Raw genomic sequence first — 16,068 nt, forward strand, 5'->3', positions numbered from 1 at the left:
AGCAGTGACTCTACTTGACTTAAGGTAAGTGAAAGATTTTTCTCTGGGAGGAATGTAAATGAATCACCTGTAATGTTACTCTCAGGAGTCAGATCCAGGCTTGAGGTCATTGAGGCTTACTCAAATGTAGGGATATCTCTGGGTCTGGCCCCACCCCATCCCCCTCCCTCAAAAAAAAAGTATAGTGAAATGGTGCATTATTGCCATATATATATTTTTTGTGGGGGTTTAAAGAGAAGGAGGGCATGTACACCTCCACACCACCCCCTCCCCCCCTCCACCACCCTGGATCTGCACCTGACTCTTGACAGGCAAGTGAGTCAACATCAGGCTTAACTTCTCTTCCTCCAATACAACAATCAAAATGAAAGTATTGGTACCACCTCAACACTGATAAAGATGATACTTTCTTGTTTCTCGTCGACAGGATTCTTTGGATCACGGCGATTTGACTCTCTACGCTGAGTTCTCTGACACGCTCAAGCCTTCTTCATCTTCCCTTGCCAGCAGTAAGACCTCTTCAAGTGCACGGAGGAACCTTTTCAACAATACTCCACCACTTCCTGATATCAAACAAGGAAGTGCACATATAACCTTGTTGGGGAAGAAGGTACCCATTGGAGTCTCACTTCTTTTAACCAAAACCTCAATAAATTTTGTCTTTAACCTTAAATAGTGGTAACTGTACATTGCTAACATCTGTTAATGGGTATTGCAATTGAATGACAGTGTTGTAGCCAAAAAATAATAGTTAAGATCTTTTTCTCTGAATGAAAGTTTAAATGTGACAACTGTGAGTTACTAAATGGTTACTTATCCTGCCAGGCCTACTCCAAGATGATTGGCTTAGCTGCATGTAAAGCTACTGTCTGCATCTGGTGGAACAGGCTACTGTATGTAGTACGGTTCAAGCAGACATGTGACATTTCACAAAAATTGTCCATGAAAATCCCCTGCCTTAGGTCTTACAGATGAATAGATATTTGCCACCAAAATGTTTATATTTTTCCATTCCTTTTCCATTCTAGTTTTCGTTTTTATCTCATATTTTGCTTAAATGACTTCATATTTATCTGGAATCAAGACATATGTTGATGCCTATAACCTTTCATTTACTACTACTTGCTTCAGTGGCTTTAACCAGACGTTAAGAGAGTTCTAATTCTCATTTCATCTGCAGGAACATTTGCTAGAGTTTCAGGAGATGAGTTGTATGTCCTTCCTATCACCAGACATTATCATCACTGGATGTAACAGTGGGGATCTGATTCTATGGGACACATACTCTGCCATAGTTAAGGATGTGTAAGTGAAATTCAAACAGAAAGTTTATGCTAACCCCTCCCACCCCCTCCCCCATCCCCTGAGCAGAGTCTGACGTTTCACACTTTGAGAGATATATCTTGCAACTGGTAACAAAATTGGAATTTTAGAACTTAGTTATCGAACTTGTGAAAAGCATACCCCTTGATAATGGAACAAGGATGTAGAAAGCTAGGAAGTGTCCATCATAGGGCTCCTTCCATCAAACCAATATAGTACAAACATAGGATCCTTCCATTATATAAGGGGGGGGGGTACTTGGCTGCAACAGACGAAAGAGGATCGTATTTAAGGAAGCAAAGAGTTGATATCAAAAACTACATTCAAAAGTATACATTCTACTTCCATTTACTCAGCATATACTATTGGTAGAGATTGCTGTGAATTTAAAAAATTTTCCCTTTAATCCTTTTCTCTATAATATTTCTTCTAGTAATCACATTTTGATTCCATAGTCTATATATTCGTGAATCCTTTGCATTTCCTACACCTAGATTTCACATTGTAAAGACTACAGTGGACAATGATAAGAGGACCTCTGTGAAAGCTGTGTATCCCAAGAAAGTCCACGCAGTGATGTTCCTGGTCCACAGAACACGACAGACGGATCCTCACTTCATAAAGTAAGAGTTAGCTTTACAGTTTGATTTAGTTATTGTCATATACTTCTGCAGAGTTTACGTAACAATGTGTGAATGTGATATGAAATTAAAGTTAGACTTATAGCATATAATTATCATATCTGCATATTAGTGCTTGTGGCTTTTCAGCTCCATTTTGTGGTGATGAATTTTTGGTATATTTTTTATTCCACCTTATATTTTACCTACCCACCAGACTGGTCAAAGTCCTGTAAATACATTTGTGTGTCAGGTTGTCCAAATATTCTTCCTGGGAGATAAAACATTTTAAATGCAATCCATAATTAACTCTGTCTTAGGGACTAAAATGACATCCAGTCAAAGAATTTATATAAAACATTATAAGCATCTATGTATTCATTAGTCCTAATCTGTTAAACCATTGATGCTTTTGGGAGGAAGAAAAGACAAAACACCGACTGGTATGATGCCAACTTCAAAGTTATTGAACCTGCAACAACAGCCAAGAGACAGGCTCTTATAAGATGGAAGCAATATCCAAGTGCCAAGACCTTGAGTGCCCTTAGGAAATCTAGGGCTGAGAGTCAGAGGATTGCCAGGAAATGTGCTAATGATTATTGGACTCAGCTGAGCACCTCCATCGAACAGGCCTCCACTAGTGGCAACATCGGGGCCATGTATGAAGGAATCAGGCAGGCAACTGGGCCAGCTGTAAAGAAGTCAGCACCCCTGAAGACAAAATCAGGTGAGATCATCACTGACCCAAACAAGCAGATGGACAGATGGGTGGAGCATTACCTTGAGTTATACTCAACAGAGAACACGGTCTCCGAAGATGCCATCAACTGCATCCCTGGCCTACCAGTACTAGAGAACCTAGACAAGGAGCCTACAATGATTGAGCTTGAAAAAGCTATTGATGCACTATCCAGCGGCAAAGCTCCAGGAAATGATGCCATTCCACCTGAGGTCATCAAAGAAGGAAAAGCTACACTTCTACCCCATCTCCATGAGCTTATCTGCCTCTGCTGGAGAGAAGGACAGGTACCACAAAGCATGCGTGATGCCAAGATAGTGACCCTCTTCAAGAACAAGGGTGACAGGAGCGATTGCAATAATTATCGTGGAATATCCCTCCTCAGTATTGTTGGCAAGGTGTTTGCACGTGTGGTCCTAGCTAGACTTCAGGTGCTAGCTGACAGGGTGTATCCAGAATCCCAGTGTGGCTTCAGATCAGGAAGGTCCACTATCGACATGATATTCTCTGTGAGACAGCTCCAAGAAAAGTGCAGGGAACAGCAACAACCACTATTCCTAGCTTTCGTCGACCTTACCAAGGCTTTTGATCTTGTTAGCCGCAGTGGACTCTTCAAGCTGCTGCAGAGGATAGGATGTCCTTCAACACTCCTCAGCATCATCATGTCCTTCCATACAAACATGAAGAGCACAGTCATCTTCAATGGCAGCACATCCAAACCCTTTGAGACCAAAAGTGGAGTTAAGCAGGGCTGCGTGCTTGCGCCAACCCTGTTCGGAATATTCTTCTCTCTGCTTCTGTCGTATGCCTTCCAGACCTCTACTGATGGGATCTATATCCACACCAGGCACGATGGCAAACTGTTAAACCTAGCCCGTCTGCGAGCCAAGACCAAGATCACTCGTGTTCTGATAAGGGAGTTGCTGTTTGCTGATGATGCAGCTTTTACCAGCCACACCGAAGAGGGACTCCAGCATCTTATGGACTGCTTCTCCCAGGCATGCAGAGAATTTGGCTTAACCATCAGCATAAAGAAAACAGAGGTCATGGCACAGAACACTTCATCTATTCCAGCAATCAGGATCCTTGACGCAACACTTGTAGTAGTGGACAACTTCAAATATCTGGGCTCTCTGATGTCAAGCATCTTGTCCCTGGATGGTGAGATCAACGGGCGCATTGGAAAAGCAGCCACAGTGATGTCTAAACTCAACACCAGAGTCTGGACGAATAAGAACCTGACGCTGCACACCAAGCTCAAAGTCTACCAAGCATGTGTTCTCAGTACGCTTCTCTATGGCAGCGAGACTTGGACAACATATACCAGGCAAGAACACCGACTAAATGCTTTCCATCTCAGATGCCTCCGCAAGATCATGGGCCACACATGGGAGGACAAGGTCACCAACAACGATGTTCTGTGCAAGGCTAGGTCAACATCAATCTATGCAATGCTCAGTGAACGTCGGCTACTCTGGCTTGGACACGTCTCCCGTATGGACAAAGGACACATCCCCAAGGACCTACTGTATGGTCAGTTGGAGTGTGGCACAAGATCCACAGGTCGCCCACAGCTTAGCTTCAAGGACTTGTGCAAAAGGGATCTCCTGTCAGCCCACATGGACATCAACACCTGGGAAGACATAGTAGTAGATCGCCCCTCCTGGAGACATGAAGTGAAACAGGGAATACATAGAGCAGAGCAAGACAGAAGAGAGCAGCAAGATCTCAAGCGCCAAAGAAGGAAGGAATCTAGCTCTAGCTCAAAAGAAGATACCATCCATGTCTGCACTGACTGTGCTAAGGACTGCCACTCAAGGATAGGCCTGTACAGCCACCGCAGACACTGCTCGAAAGTAACGGAACGCAATCCATCGTCTGCACAGACGGACGGAGGCCAATGAATGAATGAATCTGTTAAACTATATGATAAATCCTCCGAAATAAAGCTAGGTTTGGTTTGGTAAGGAGAATGTGTATTTGGTATCACACAATGTTGTTTGTTAGTGTTGTTAAAGTCATGTACATGAAACTTGAAATACTTTGTAAACTTTATGATTTGAAGATATGATTTGCATTGTTTAGGAGGCTTACCGATGAGGGTCACATCCAAGTAGCCAAGACAGTGGATAAAGAAGACACATTTGAGAAATCAGAATCCATTATAGTAAGCAGAATCTAATCATTAAACTTTTTAATGAATGCTGTCTTATTTTTCCTTAGATAAAAATGTACAAGTTAAATTTAATTTTAAGATTTGGCCTGGTAACAGCCATCATTTGTAAACATGACCAATGGAGGGATGATACAGGTGTTGCTCTTTTTTTACTTTGTTTCCTTAATCAACTATCAAAAGAGACTAGGTTGCATTATTTTCTCAGGAACTTAGTTTTGTGTGCGAAAAATGTGGAAAAACGGATAAATGACTAGAAAATTATTAACCAAATTTTAAAGAGAAATATAACTTTGTATATTATTACGGAAAGATAAAAGATATACGGAAGAAATCAATAATAACGATGGCTATGTAGAATTGTATTGTTAGATGATATGCATTGTGATTGAGAGAGACTCTGAATGAACACCATATGTTACTACAAATGATTTAAAGTAATTTATATAGCACTTTAAATTTCATGTATTTTGTTAATCCATAAAATGTGAAAATATTAATATTCTATGAACAAATAGTACTACAAACTTTTTGAAAGTGTTTAGTACCTTTTCTATTGACTTGATTCAGTATGCTATACTGCTGTGCTAGGCGATACTATGCTACATATATATCTTAGATAGGTTTATTGACTGTATAAGTTCCCTCCTCGTGGCTTTTGGAAAATTTTACAACTTGGTTCAATCTATCTTAGGTTAGATCAGAATCTCAATTTACCTTTGGTGCAATGCATTAAAAAGGAATACTGAAGATAATATAGCAAAATATCAAAGAGAGCTAGAAATATGAGAACCATGCAAAATGAAACCAAACTCAACATTTAGCATGGAATGATTTCCCACAATTCTCCTCCTCCTATTATATGATTCTTTTTGTTAATGAATGTGCGGAGTATTTCATTATTATATTTAGACAGAGGAAGGCAGAAGTAATATCCCCGAAGAGTCGAGTACTGAGCCAGAAAAAGATGAGAGAGAGGATTCCTCCCAAGAACAAATTATTGATCAAGAGAAACAAGAGGAAGCTGACGAAGGTATTGGAGAAGATGAAGATGATATCAAGGAAGGGGGAAATGAGATGGGGAATGAAAGAGATGAAGAGAAGGGTGAAGGGGATGAGGCAGTCCATAGGACCAGTGGCAGAGGTTCAGCTGTGGATCCAAATAATAAGTTGTTGGTAACTTCATACCAGCCTGTGGTACTCTCATGCCATGAAGATTCTCTCATCAGGTTCTGGAATATGAAGGTAAAGTTATCATGGGGTTTGATGTTCACAAAGAAACTGGTGTACGATTGCTTCAGTGATGTTTGGTTTTGTGTTACTAATATTACTGTAACCTTGTAAAACTAGAAAAAGATACTCATATAGTTATCTTTTCTGAGATGCCATTCTTACTCTCTTTGTTTATTTATTCATTTTGTTGAATCAAAGTGAAGGGAAAACAAGCTATGCATTTTAGAGAGCCAATCATTGGTTTATATGAACAAACTTCATGGTATGATGTAATGGAAGGGTTAAGGGGATGAGACAGTCAATAAGACCAGTGGCAAAGGCTCAGCTGTGGACCCAGATAATAAGTTGTTGGTAACTTCATACCAGCCTGTGGCTTATATCCAGCCTTGACTTTGTTTTACTATTGTTCCAAAGATGCTAGGTAGGCCTTCTCTTTTGTAACTTAATATAATAGCTGTATTTGTACCCTGCAGCACCAGACAAATATTCTTCTCTCCCCCCCCCCCAAAAAAAAAACCAAACTAAGAATGTAACATCATTCATTTTCAGCTTCACAGGCATTAGTAAACTTTGCTCATCCCAGCATTCCAGTGACTTTTGCCCCCTTACTGATCTGCAAGCAAAATGACTTTCTGTTTCTGCTGCCTAAATGTTACTAAATGTCTTTAAGAAGGAGGACTGCCTATCAGTGACAACATTTTGGTTTGGAAAAAAAAAATTGCAACATATTGAAAGCAAGATAGTAAATGGTCGAGCAGTTATAATTCACTTATTGTATTTTTTGTTTCTTATAAACAGGGGGATTTGTTGCAAGAAATCAGTGCCATGACTAGACGGCATGGTACACCTGTAACAGCAGCGTGTGCTGATAAGGACTGTAACACCATCATTACTGGTGATCAAAGTAAGAACTTCTTGCTATAACTGTCAAACTTAGGGTATTGTGATTTCAATGATAGGATAGCTTCAAGTCAGAAAGATTATTTACTCTGCAGGTATTCAGTGGCATATCATCTACAACATCTATGGATAAATCTTGTTGCTTTGGCAACCATTGCTTCATACTTTTTTTCTACTTTATTCCAGTTATACATGGGCAAAATTGTGCACAATTTGTGAAGATAAAAGTGTAGCAAAATGCATTTTGTGATAACATTGTTTTCACTATTCCATGCTTAGTTACCATAGCAAAGATACAAAGTAGTAAATGTTCTGTACTTTGTATTGTACCAATTAGACTTTGTGATTTTGAGTGTATTTTCTTGAAAACATTTCTAACACAAAAGGTGACTCTCCGTTCTAAATTGATATTTCATTTGCATAAGACAGTTTAAATGTAGGGTAGATAAGAAATGTCTGGCCTAGATTGGCTGACTGTGGCCTTCACTGCATTTCCGACTGTTGAATATGAATAACTATTTTGCATCATAAAAGAGAAAGACTAGTACTATTCATTATCAAGTTCAAGAAGGTAGTATTTTGAGAGGTTTATGGGATGTGGTTATTACTGTGTGAGATTTTGTCTTTTTCTGATAAGAGAATTCTGAGTTTGCAGATCAGTTTTAAGACGTTGGATCTTACTGAATATTGTTAGCAGTGTGTTGTAGTTACTGTACATATATATAATAAAAATTAAAAGGCCCAATGTATTTAAGTAATTAGAGGTCTAGTGTTATAAAATGCCTTCTGGGATACCTGAATGTATTGAATCACAGATTATTATATACTGTCAGTGGATTTACTTTAAAGGGTTTTGTTTTCTCATTTTTGTTTTTTTTGTTCTTTATTTATTTTACAGAGGGTTACATCACGATATGGGGTGTATCAGACTTCCTACAAAACACAGATTCTGAGGAACAGGTAAGATATTTATCTCATTTGCAAACCACTTTCAAATCAATCCTTTGAATTATTATAGATGAAGTGTTGCCATTTGTAGCAAGGTAACTAATATTTGATATATTGACATTTGGTAGTCTTGACTGAGGAGAGTTGAAAGTGGGTAGAGAAAGTTTCTTCAGGTTTATAAATCAAGTTTCAAATACTGATATTTCTCATTCTAATCTTTTAGGGAGTGATCGAACAAGTAGTTAGTTGGAGGGCTCATCTCAGTAAGATAGTCTCTTTGGTCTTCATCAATCACATGAAGGTTATTGTTTCTGGGTCTGTTGATGGATCTGTTAGGTGAGTATCAACTGCATTAAACTTCTAGATTGACAATTTAACTGTAAGAAAATAACATTAATTTGTAACACATATTTGTGTTGTGAAATTCAAGTGCTACTATTTGCATTGAAATGTAGGTTAAAAATTAATGATTTTTTTATTGATTTAGTATTTGGTGCTTTTAAGTGGGTTATTATTCATACTTTTAACTGACTGCAATATTCTCGTACTGTCCAATAGAATATGGAACCTGTAACCATGGCTACTAATTCATGTACATGCAACCATATACAGAGCAATATTAAATGCATGAGCATACAGTACAGTACCGCTCACGTATCACTCCGCGTAGACGTATACTCTACGTTTCTCTACGCGATTAAGATGTTATACGTTTCTGTACGCAACTTTCTACGCGGCGTCTACGCGGCGTCTACGCCGTGTCTATGCAGCTTAGGGCTTCGCTCTAGTGCCCCTGAATAGGGATTATTACGCGCGTAAAGACGTACAATCTCGTATAATCTGTAAACGTAGTGTGTTCACAGCCGCTTTACATAGCAGAGCTTCTATGGGTTAGAATAAACTGTGATGAAGAAAAGAGTCGGTAAACTCAGTATCACACCAAGCCCAATTAATAACTTTCCAAAATATTCAACCACTGAGTTAGCATATACTTAACTTTAAGCCGATAAGAATAAGAGCAACAAAGATAACAGCGCTACTAGGAGCACAAACGATCGATACAATCAGTGCAAAAACTTTAGCAAGGAAACTATATTAATTACGACAATGTGCCCCAGTCTGTTACTATTTATACGAGTTCCTCCCGTTAGGCATTAAATTGAATGTAGGTAACAATCTATGAGAACTAAGTAGGCGGCCTTGGCCGATCCTACCTCTTACAAAACCATGATAACCTTAAATGAAAAAAAACTTCTTAATACATTGAGATTCCAATTACTAGTCAAAAATATTTTCTGAAGAAAAACTTACGATATTTGTCACAAATATTGATGCTTAGATAAGTGCTTCCTCGCAATCAACGAGCCGTCCCGAAATTCGCTCCGCTTACGTAAAACTTCTATATATATCACACGTGGAAAAAACCCGAGTATTTACACACATAATTCCCATTGACATTGTTTACGGAGCATAAGTAGGTCATCGACATTCGAACTTGCCCAAGTTCATCGCACCATGGGAACGACACAACACATTGAACATGATGGTACATTTTCCCGCCATCTGGACGCCGAGTGTAAATTTTGGTGTAATATGCAAGTTATTAATGGTACTGTGCTGTGCGGTTAAAACTTAAACTATTGCGACACACACAAATTTTGGGAAGCTGTTGTAGAAGTAACTTTTGTATCAAATGTAAAGTACTGTACGGTACTATAATTTATAAAAGACGATATTCTTCAGGTGGTAAGGAAAAGGGGTGTTTCGGTGAACTCAGTCTCTTTGTATAGTATTTGGATACTTAAATGACCATGTACATGTAGTTTCTATTTCTCTTTAAGTAAGCTCTAGCCTACTTAGTATTTTTATCCTTTGTGGATCTTTATTGGAATAAATACGAAATGTATTGCTTGATGCCAGTATTTAACGGTAATCATTTCTTAAATTGTTGACTGAGCTTCAAAATCCATTTTCAAAAAAGTATGTTTTCATGAAGATTTTATAAAATCGACAAATAGCTAGGGTAGGAAAATATTAAATTAACCACATTAACGAAAGTTGTTCTATCCAAATAAATTACGAAATATTTTTAAAGGATAGCTTAGATTTCTTGTTATCCGAATAGAGACTTGGGAATCAGGAAAAAGGAGGCCCCTTGCGCAGATGAGAAACATGTTTTGTTTTAACCGGCCCTGCTTCAAAGTTGTTGGGTGGAAGTTTTTTTTCTTTTCATTCTGTTGGAACCAACGGTAAATAATGTAAAAAATTGACACAAGAAACGCTTAGTAATACTTTCTTATTTCTTCAAAATGTTGCCAACTATTCAAAGTAAACTTATACTCCGTGGAACATAACCTCTACAACTGAAAAAAAAGTAGGGAAAAGAAACACTGAATAGAAACCCATTTAACAAAAAACAGTTATAAGTTCTATGCCAGCAAACACTTTACCTGCGTCCTCTTCGCTGCTAGGTGAATATCACGTCTTAAAAACTACGATTTAAGAAACGGCTGTTTAAAACATCTCACTAATTCTTTCGGCGACTTTAATCATATTCATTGAGCACAATAGCATTTTCTGCGTATAAACTCGTGCAGGGATTATACGAGGTGTCTACGCGGCGTCTACGCGGCCATTTGTTTGTCAACGAGTTTATACGCGATTGTACGTGTTTATACCTCTTTATACGATTCTGTGCGCGTACACATGTCTATTTACACAAAGCCATCATGACAACAGCTGGTGTTGTGATGTACAAGTGGTCCACTATCCTCCAAACTTATGGCCCTCAAATTAACAAAAACATTCAGTGCCCTCACTTATTCCTTGCCTTCAAACTAGAATGACAATTTTATTTCTTTGAATGCCCATGTAAGACTATATTATGTGTGACCATGTATACGGTTTTCATTATCTTGAGTATCCATGTTTACTGTTTTATAATTCTGCATACCCATGTGTACTGCTTTGATGATTTTGTGTACCCATCTGTTCTGCTCTGATTAGTTTTGTGTGCTCATGTGCACTACTTTCATTATTTTGAATACCCATATGTACTGCTGTCATTATGTTGGGTGTCCATGTGTACTACTTTGGTTATTTTGTGTGCCTGTGTTTTGTGCTTTGATTATTTAATTTGTCCAAGTGTACTGATTTCATTATTCTGCATGACCATGTGTACTGCTTTCATTAATTTGAGTATCCATCTGTACTGGTTTATTTTGTGTGCCCATGTGTTCTGCTCTGATTATTCTGCATGCCCATGTGTACTGCTTTCATTAGTTTGAGTATCCATGTGTCCTGTTTTGATTACTTTGTGTGCCCATGTGTACAGATTTCATTATTCTGCATGCCCATGTGTACTGTTTTCTCATATGTCCTGAGATCTCTTAAGTATCTATGAATACTGTTATATATTCTCTCCAGGGTGTGGTATGCTGGAGAGTCTCAATGTGGTCATTTCATGGGTTTCTTCAACCAACACCGACCATGGAACTATCCCAGTGTGGAGAGGAGCAGCACTCCTCTTCTTCCTTATGACATCACCGAGAGACCTCTCAGACAAGCCAAGCATGTCAACGACAGGAAGACAAAACAGAAGAGCTTTGACTATCCACTGATATTCACAGATACAAAGTAAATTAAGAAACACTTTCTATTCTTAGACTGCTCATAGCATATTTCTGCTAATTCTATCAAGGAAGAGTATTAAAATTCAACTGGTTTTGCATGGAACATCTGCAGTTTACATAAGTTTATGAATATTCAATTCCTTTTGTTGTGTTAATCAGATATGTAATATCCAAGGAAAGTCCATTAGTTTGCAGTACAGGTATCAACTTGAATGGCCTATCTCTAGAATATTGTCCTATTGTAGAAGAAGAGCACAATAGTTGTATTTCTTCAAGTTGAGAAAAAGAAATCATTCCTAACCATTTATCCAAACAATTTCTTTGCCATAGTCAGCATTTATAATGTGTTGCCAAGCACAGTATAAAAGACTGGGTTGGAATGTTTCAGTTGGTTTCTATGGAAACTGCATTTATTAGTAAATATGTAGCTAGATGCAAACTTGCTGGTATAAAATATGTCACATAAACTTCCTCAAAATGACTTCCACTTGTATGTTTTACAAGAAATATTAGCAGAATCTCGAGGGATATGTAGGTTTCATGTAGTATTGTAAATACTAGCTGTTACTAGCAGAATCTCAAGGGATGTCTAGGTAGTATGCAGTATTGTGAATTCTAGCTTGTTACTAGCAGAATCTGGTCGGATATCTATAGGTTGTATGTAGTATTGTAAATACTAGCTCGGCCTTTTGGCTAAGATCATGTGTAGTATCTGTTCCCTTTCGAGGGGAATGGTGATGCACACCCGACGATGATCACACAGTCACAGTCCTGATGCAAGGGACTGGGGCTGAGAGCGGATCAGTCGTTTGGTAGTTTGGTTTCGTGCCCAGGTTCTTTCCTGGGCGACTTTTCCTTAAAAAAAAAATACTAGCTGCTACTAGCAGAATTTTGAGGGATGTTGCATGTAGTATTGTATACAGGCCTCAACAAATACGGTCGCCAACTCGCCAATGGCGACTAGAATTTTGCGACTGGCAAGCAAAAAATGCATTACGCTCGACATTTTGGCGAGTGGCTCATTCGCTTACTGCCTAACAGCTCTGTTTCACCAGCTCGAAACTAATTTGATACTAATAGCTCAAACTAAATGATGCACGATAGTTGTAACCGAAATGGAAAACTACAAACTTAAATAAATGCGTTACGACCACTCAACAGGGGGTACCTTGTGTGTACGATCGGTACAAATGAAAACAATGTTGTCAGTAGGTTAACCGCAATCGCGCGAAAAGGCCTACCTGACATGTCAATACGTAAAACATTGTATCCCAATTCACAAGTCAGTAATATGCATAGCTTTGGCTTTTTTTCCACAAACTTTCAGTTCTGTTACCAAATTGTTGACCCTTATAATGGCCAGCAAGAAAAGACGAAACTTTGAATTCATTGGGTGTTAAAGAACTTGGGAGGATGGCTGATCATTGTAGTACTTTGCTCCTAAATGATCAGAACAACCCAGATGGCTTGAAGAAATAAAGGAGGAAATTGAAAAAGAGTGGGCTCAACTCAAGTCTCAAGTCAGTTGCCAAAATATTCCATTTGGTCCCCTATCCCAGCTTGTAATCCAGGATGGCTGCAGCTATCCTCTTGTTGTCTGAATTATTTAAAGTAATGGTGGTTCTGCAAATGAGTTCTGCAGCTTGTGAAAGGGGATTCTCAACCATCAAAAGAATCAAAACTTCACACAGAACACTTTTCTTGCTCCAGACTATAAAGGACTTAATGCAAATTTCTGAGAATGGCCCGTCCATAACAGATTTCAATTCAGATTTATTCATTTTCCCAAAGATAAATAAGCAAGCAGTATTCGCGGGAACCTTTGCAAAAACAGAATGTGTGCTATAAAAAGAAAAAAAAAGGCCCGCGTATTTTCACATATCACAATGTAACTGCTGTCTGAGCTTTGTTGTTTCTTTCTTCATCAGCAACAGTAAATGTATATATTCCTATAAGAAAGTTTATTGAGAGTGAACTTGAAGCAAGTCCAAATCGCATTTATGTTCAACGACCAATGTCAATGGGAGATAACTGTGTAAAAGCGCTCACTATTTTTACGTGCATTATGTGCAGAGATTTTTCAGGTGCGGTGACTTTTTACGACCTGTAGTAATACGAACTGAACTTTCAAGGGAACAAACGTTAACTAATAATTTTGCCAAAATAACATTACATATCTCGAAATGATCAACAGGAAGTTTCTTGGATTCATTTTTAGTCCAAAAAACTTGATAATTCTCGAGACCTGACCAGTGAAAGCGGCAAGTCGGACACTTGGTAATCGATCGATAATAATAATAATATTGTCAGTACCAAGCATTATCTTAACTTGTTAACGAAACTAACATAACACATACACCGATACAGCAGTCTGATGTCATGTCCAGTGAAAGTTACAGATGGTCAGCCGTGCCATTGCTTATTATTGTGGTCACTTTTACAAAGCAAGTCATAAACAATGCTTACAATGTTTCACCATTTTATATTTTCATGAATGCATGTTTTAAACACTTTTGACGCAGCACAATTTAAATAGATCGTTTTTGCTGTAAACAACTTACAGTAACACTATACCGCGATATCCTAAGTAAGGCCATACTACCTAGGTTTATATCACACAAACACTTTGCAAGAAAAAATGGCGAGTAAATTTAACGTTTTGGCGAGTAGAATTTTAGACTCGGTCGCCAGTTGGCGGGTAGTTTTAAAAATATTTGTCGAGGCCTGATTGTATATACTAGCTGTTACAAGCAGATTCTTGAGGGATGTCTAGGTTGTATGTAGTATTGTAAATACTAGCTGTTACTAGGAAATATAATTTAAGTGCTGTGTAAGCTTGAAAATGGACACATGGTCCCACATTACTTTTCACAACATTTGTGACGTTTCAGAAATGAACTAAAATATGGATATTACCAAGTATCAAGTAGTAAACATAGTAATATAGACCATGACACATTTGTGTGCCAAGTACATGGAGCTGTTTGTCTATGACACTTTATTAAGTTTAGTATTCAGAATATGTAAGATAGTAATTAATCTGTGAAACTAGGCAAGCAAGCCACACTGTATTGCTTTAAAACTTTGTTTATTCTCTGTTTTCTAACATGTTTTAATATGTGTTACATAATGAACAAATTTTGTACTTTACCTATTTCATCTTTTTGCAAATTTATTTAATTTAGTTAACTCAAGTGGAAGTACATATATTATAACTGTTTTCATCCTGTTTGTCTCCTAGGTGGAAACCTTTCCGAAGGTCTGCGTACATTGATCATCCAGTAAGAAAGGCAGATCCTGTGGACAAGAAGTTCTTCAATGCTTTAGAGAAACCGCACTTTTACAACGACCACCTACAGAGCTGTAAGACAGGCGATATGCGACTTGGTGCAGTATTTAGGGCCTTACCTGTCTACAGGGTAATTACATGTTGCCAATCTGATCGGTCAAGCATTCTTCGTAGAAAACTGTCAACTGTAAAATTTCATCAAATCAATTTAAGTTAGCTTTTTGTAAATAATCGATGGCAAGTGTTGAGCACATGCAAATTAATTAATATTTACAAATATGCAATAACCCAGGAAATGTGTTCTTGATAAACATCAGTTACAATCCATAAAATAAAAGGTTATAGCTGGATAAAGATTGGTATCAATAATATTCCAGAATAAAGACTGGAAATATTAACTGTTTTTTTTCTTGTGGAATTCATATCTTTCATCTCAGACATGCATTGCTTGTACATCGAAAGCCAAGATCTGGTTGTTTCTCTTTTTTTGCTTCTTTGTGGCAATTATGCTACAGTCTCACATTGCAAACTGTTTTAATTACTTGAAATTGTCATATTTGTTGATATCTCAGAATTGGGATTATGGTGAATCTGTTCTTTAAAAGTTTGATCGACTATTAGTTTGATTCCTTCCTTTCTTAGACTTGATGACTTTCGTAAGTTGATTGATGTGATGTTTACTGGACTGTCTCGACTGGTATAAAGTCCGTTGTTGTTGTTCATATTGCAAAGTTTCTTTGTTTCTTTCATTCAGGTGGGTACCCCAGAGAGGATCAAGACACCACAGATGAATACAACTCTGCCGCCATCTAACTCTTACTTGTATGCACCGCTACCCAAAACTACAAGATCTACGTCACCAATCAGAGAGGTCATGAAGGTAAGCTTTGCATATAATTATTGTCTCTTAAAGAAACCCAATGCATCCCTGTAAATTCAACTCTTAATTGTTAGCACCACTACCCAAAAGATCTATATCACCATACAGGCAGGGAAAATATGAAGGTTACCTTAACATAAAGATAGTCATTATAAATAAACCCATTCTGCTGCCCTGTGCATCCTGCCTTTACTTGTGTGTATGCACAACTCCCCATCACAAGTCATGGAGGGTATGAAGGTAAGCTTGCATAACTACAGTCCCTTAGCAAACCCATGCAGCTCTCACTCTGGTAACTCTATGAAGATAATAAGCTATTTTTTTAAGTGGC

General features: G+C 38.0%; 1 protein-coding gene across 5 annotated transcripts in view; it reads left to right on the forward strand.

Moving 5' to 3' along the window:
- The window catches only part of LOC139971690 (WD repeat-containing protein 64-like), a 36,096-nt gene that overhangs the window by 15,761 nt on the left and 4,267 nt on the right, over positions 1-16,068 (forward strand). For all 5 annotated transcript variants that reach the window (XM_071978382.1, XM_071978380.1, XM_071978381.1 and 2 more), the window contains exons 16-26: positions 428-610; positions 1,181-1,305; positions 1,818-1,946; positions 4,768-4,849; positions 5,768-6,100; positions 6,887-6,992; positions 7,887-7,948; positions 8,160-8,272; positions 11,363-11,572; positions 14,810-14,987; positions 15,612-15,737. In XM_071978382.1, coding sequence (XP_071834483.1) covers positions 428-610; positions 1,181-1,305; positions 1,818-1,946; positions 4,768-4,849; positions 5,768-6,100; positions 6,887-6,992; positions 7,887-7,948; positions 8,160-8,272; positions 11,363-11,572; positions 14,810-14,987; positions 15,612-15,737 — 1,647 coding nt within the window. The remainder of the gene's footprint in view (positions 1-427; positions 611-1,180; positions 1,306-1,817; positions 1,947-4,767; positions 4,850-5,767; positions 6,101-6,886; positions 6,993-7,886; positions 7,949-8,159; positions 8,273-11,362; positions 11,573-14,809; positions 14,988-15,611; positions 15,738-16,068) is intronic.

The sequence above is a fragment of the Apostichopus japonicus genome, chromosome 8 (assembly GCF_037975245.1).
Source record: "Apostichopus japonicus isolate 1M-3 chromosome 8, ASM3797524v1, whole genome shotgun sequence".
NCBI classification, from domain to species: domain Eukaryota; kingdom Metazoa; phylum Echinodermata; class Holothuroidea; order Aspidochirotida; family Stichopodidae; genus Apostichopus; species Apostichopus japonicus.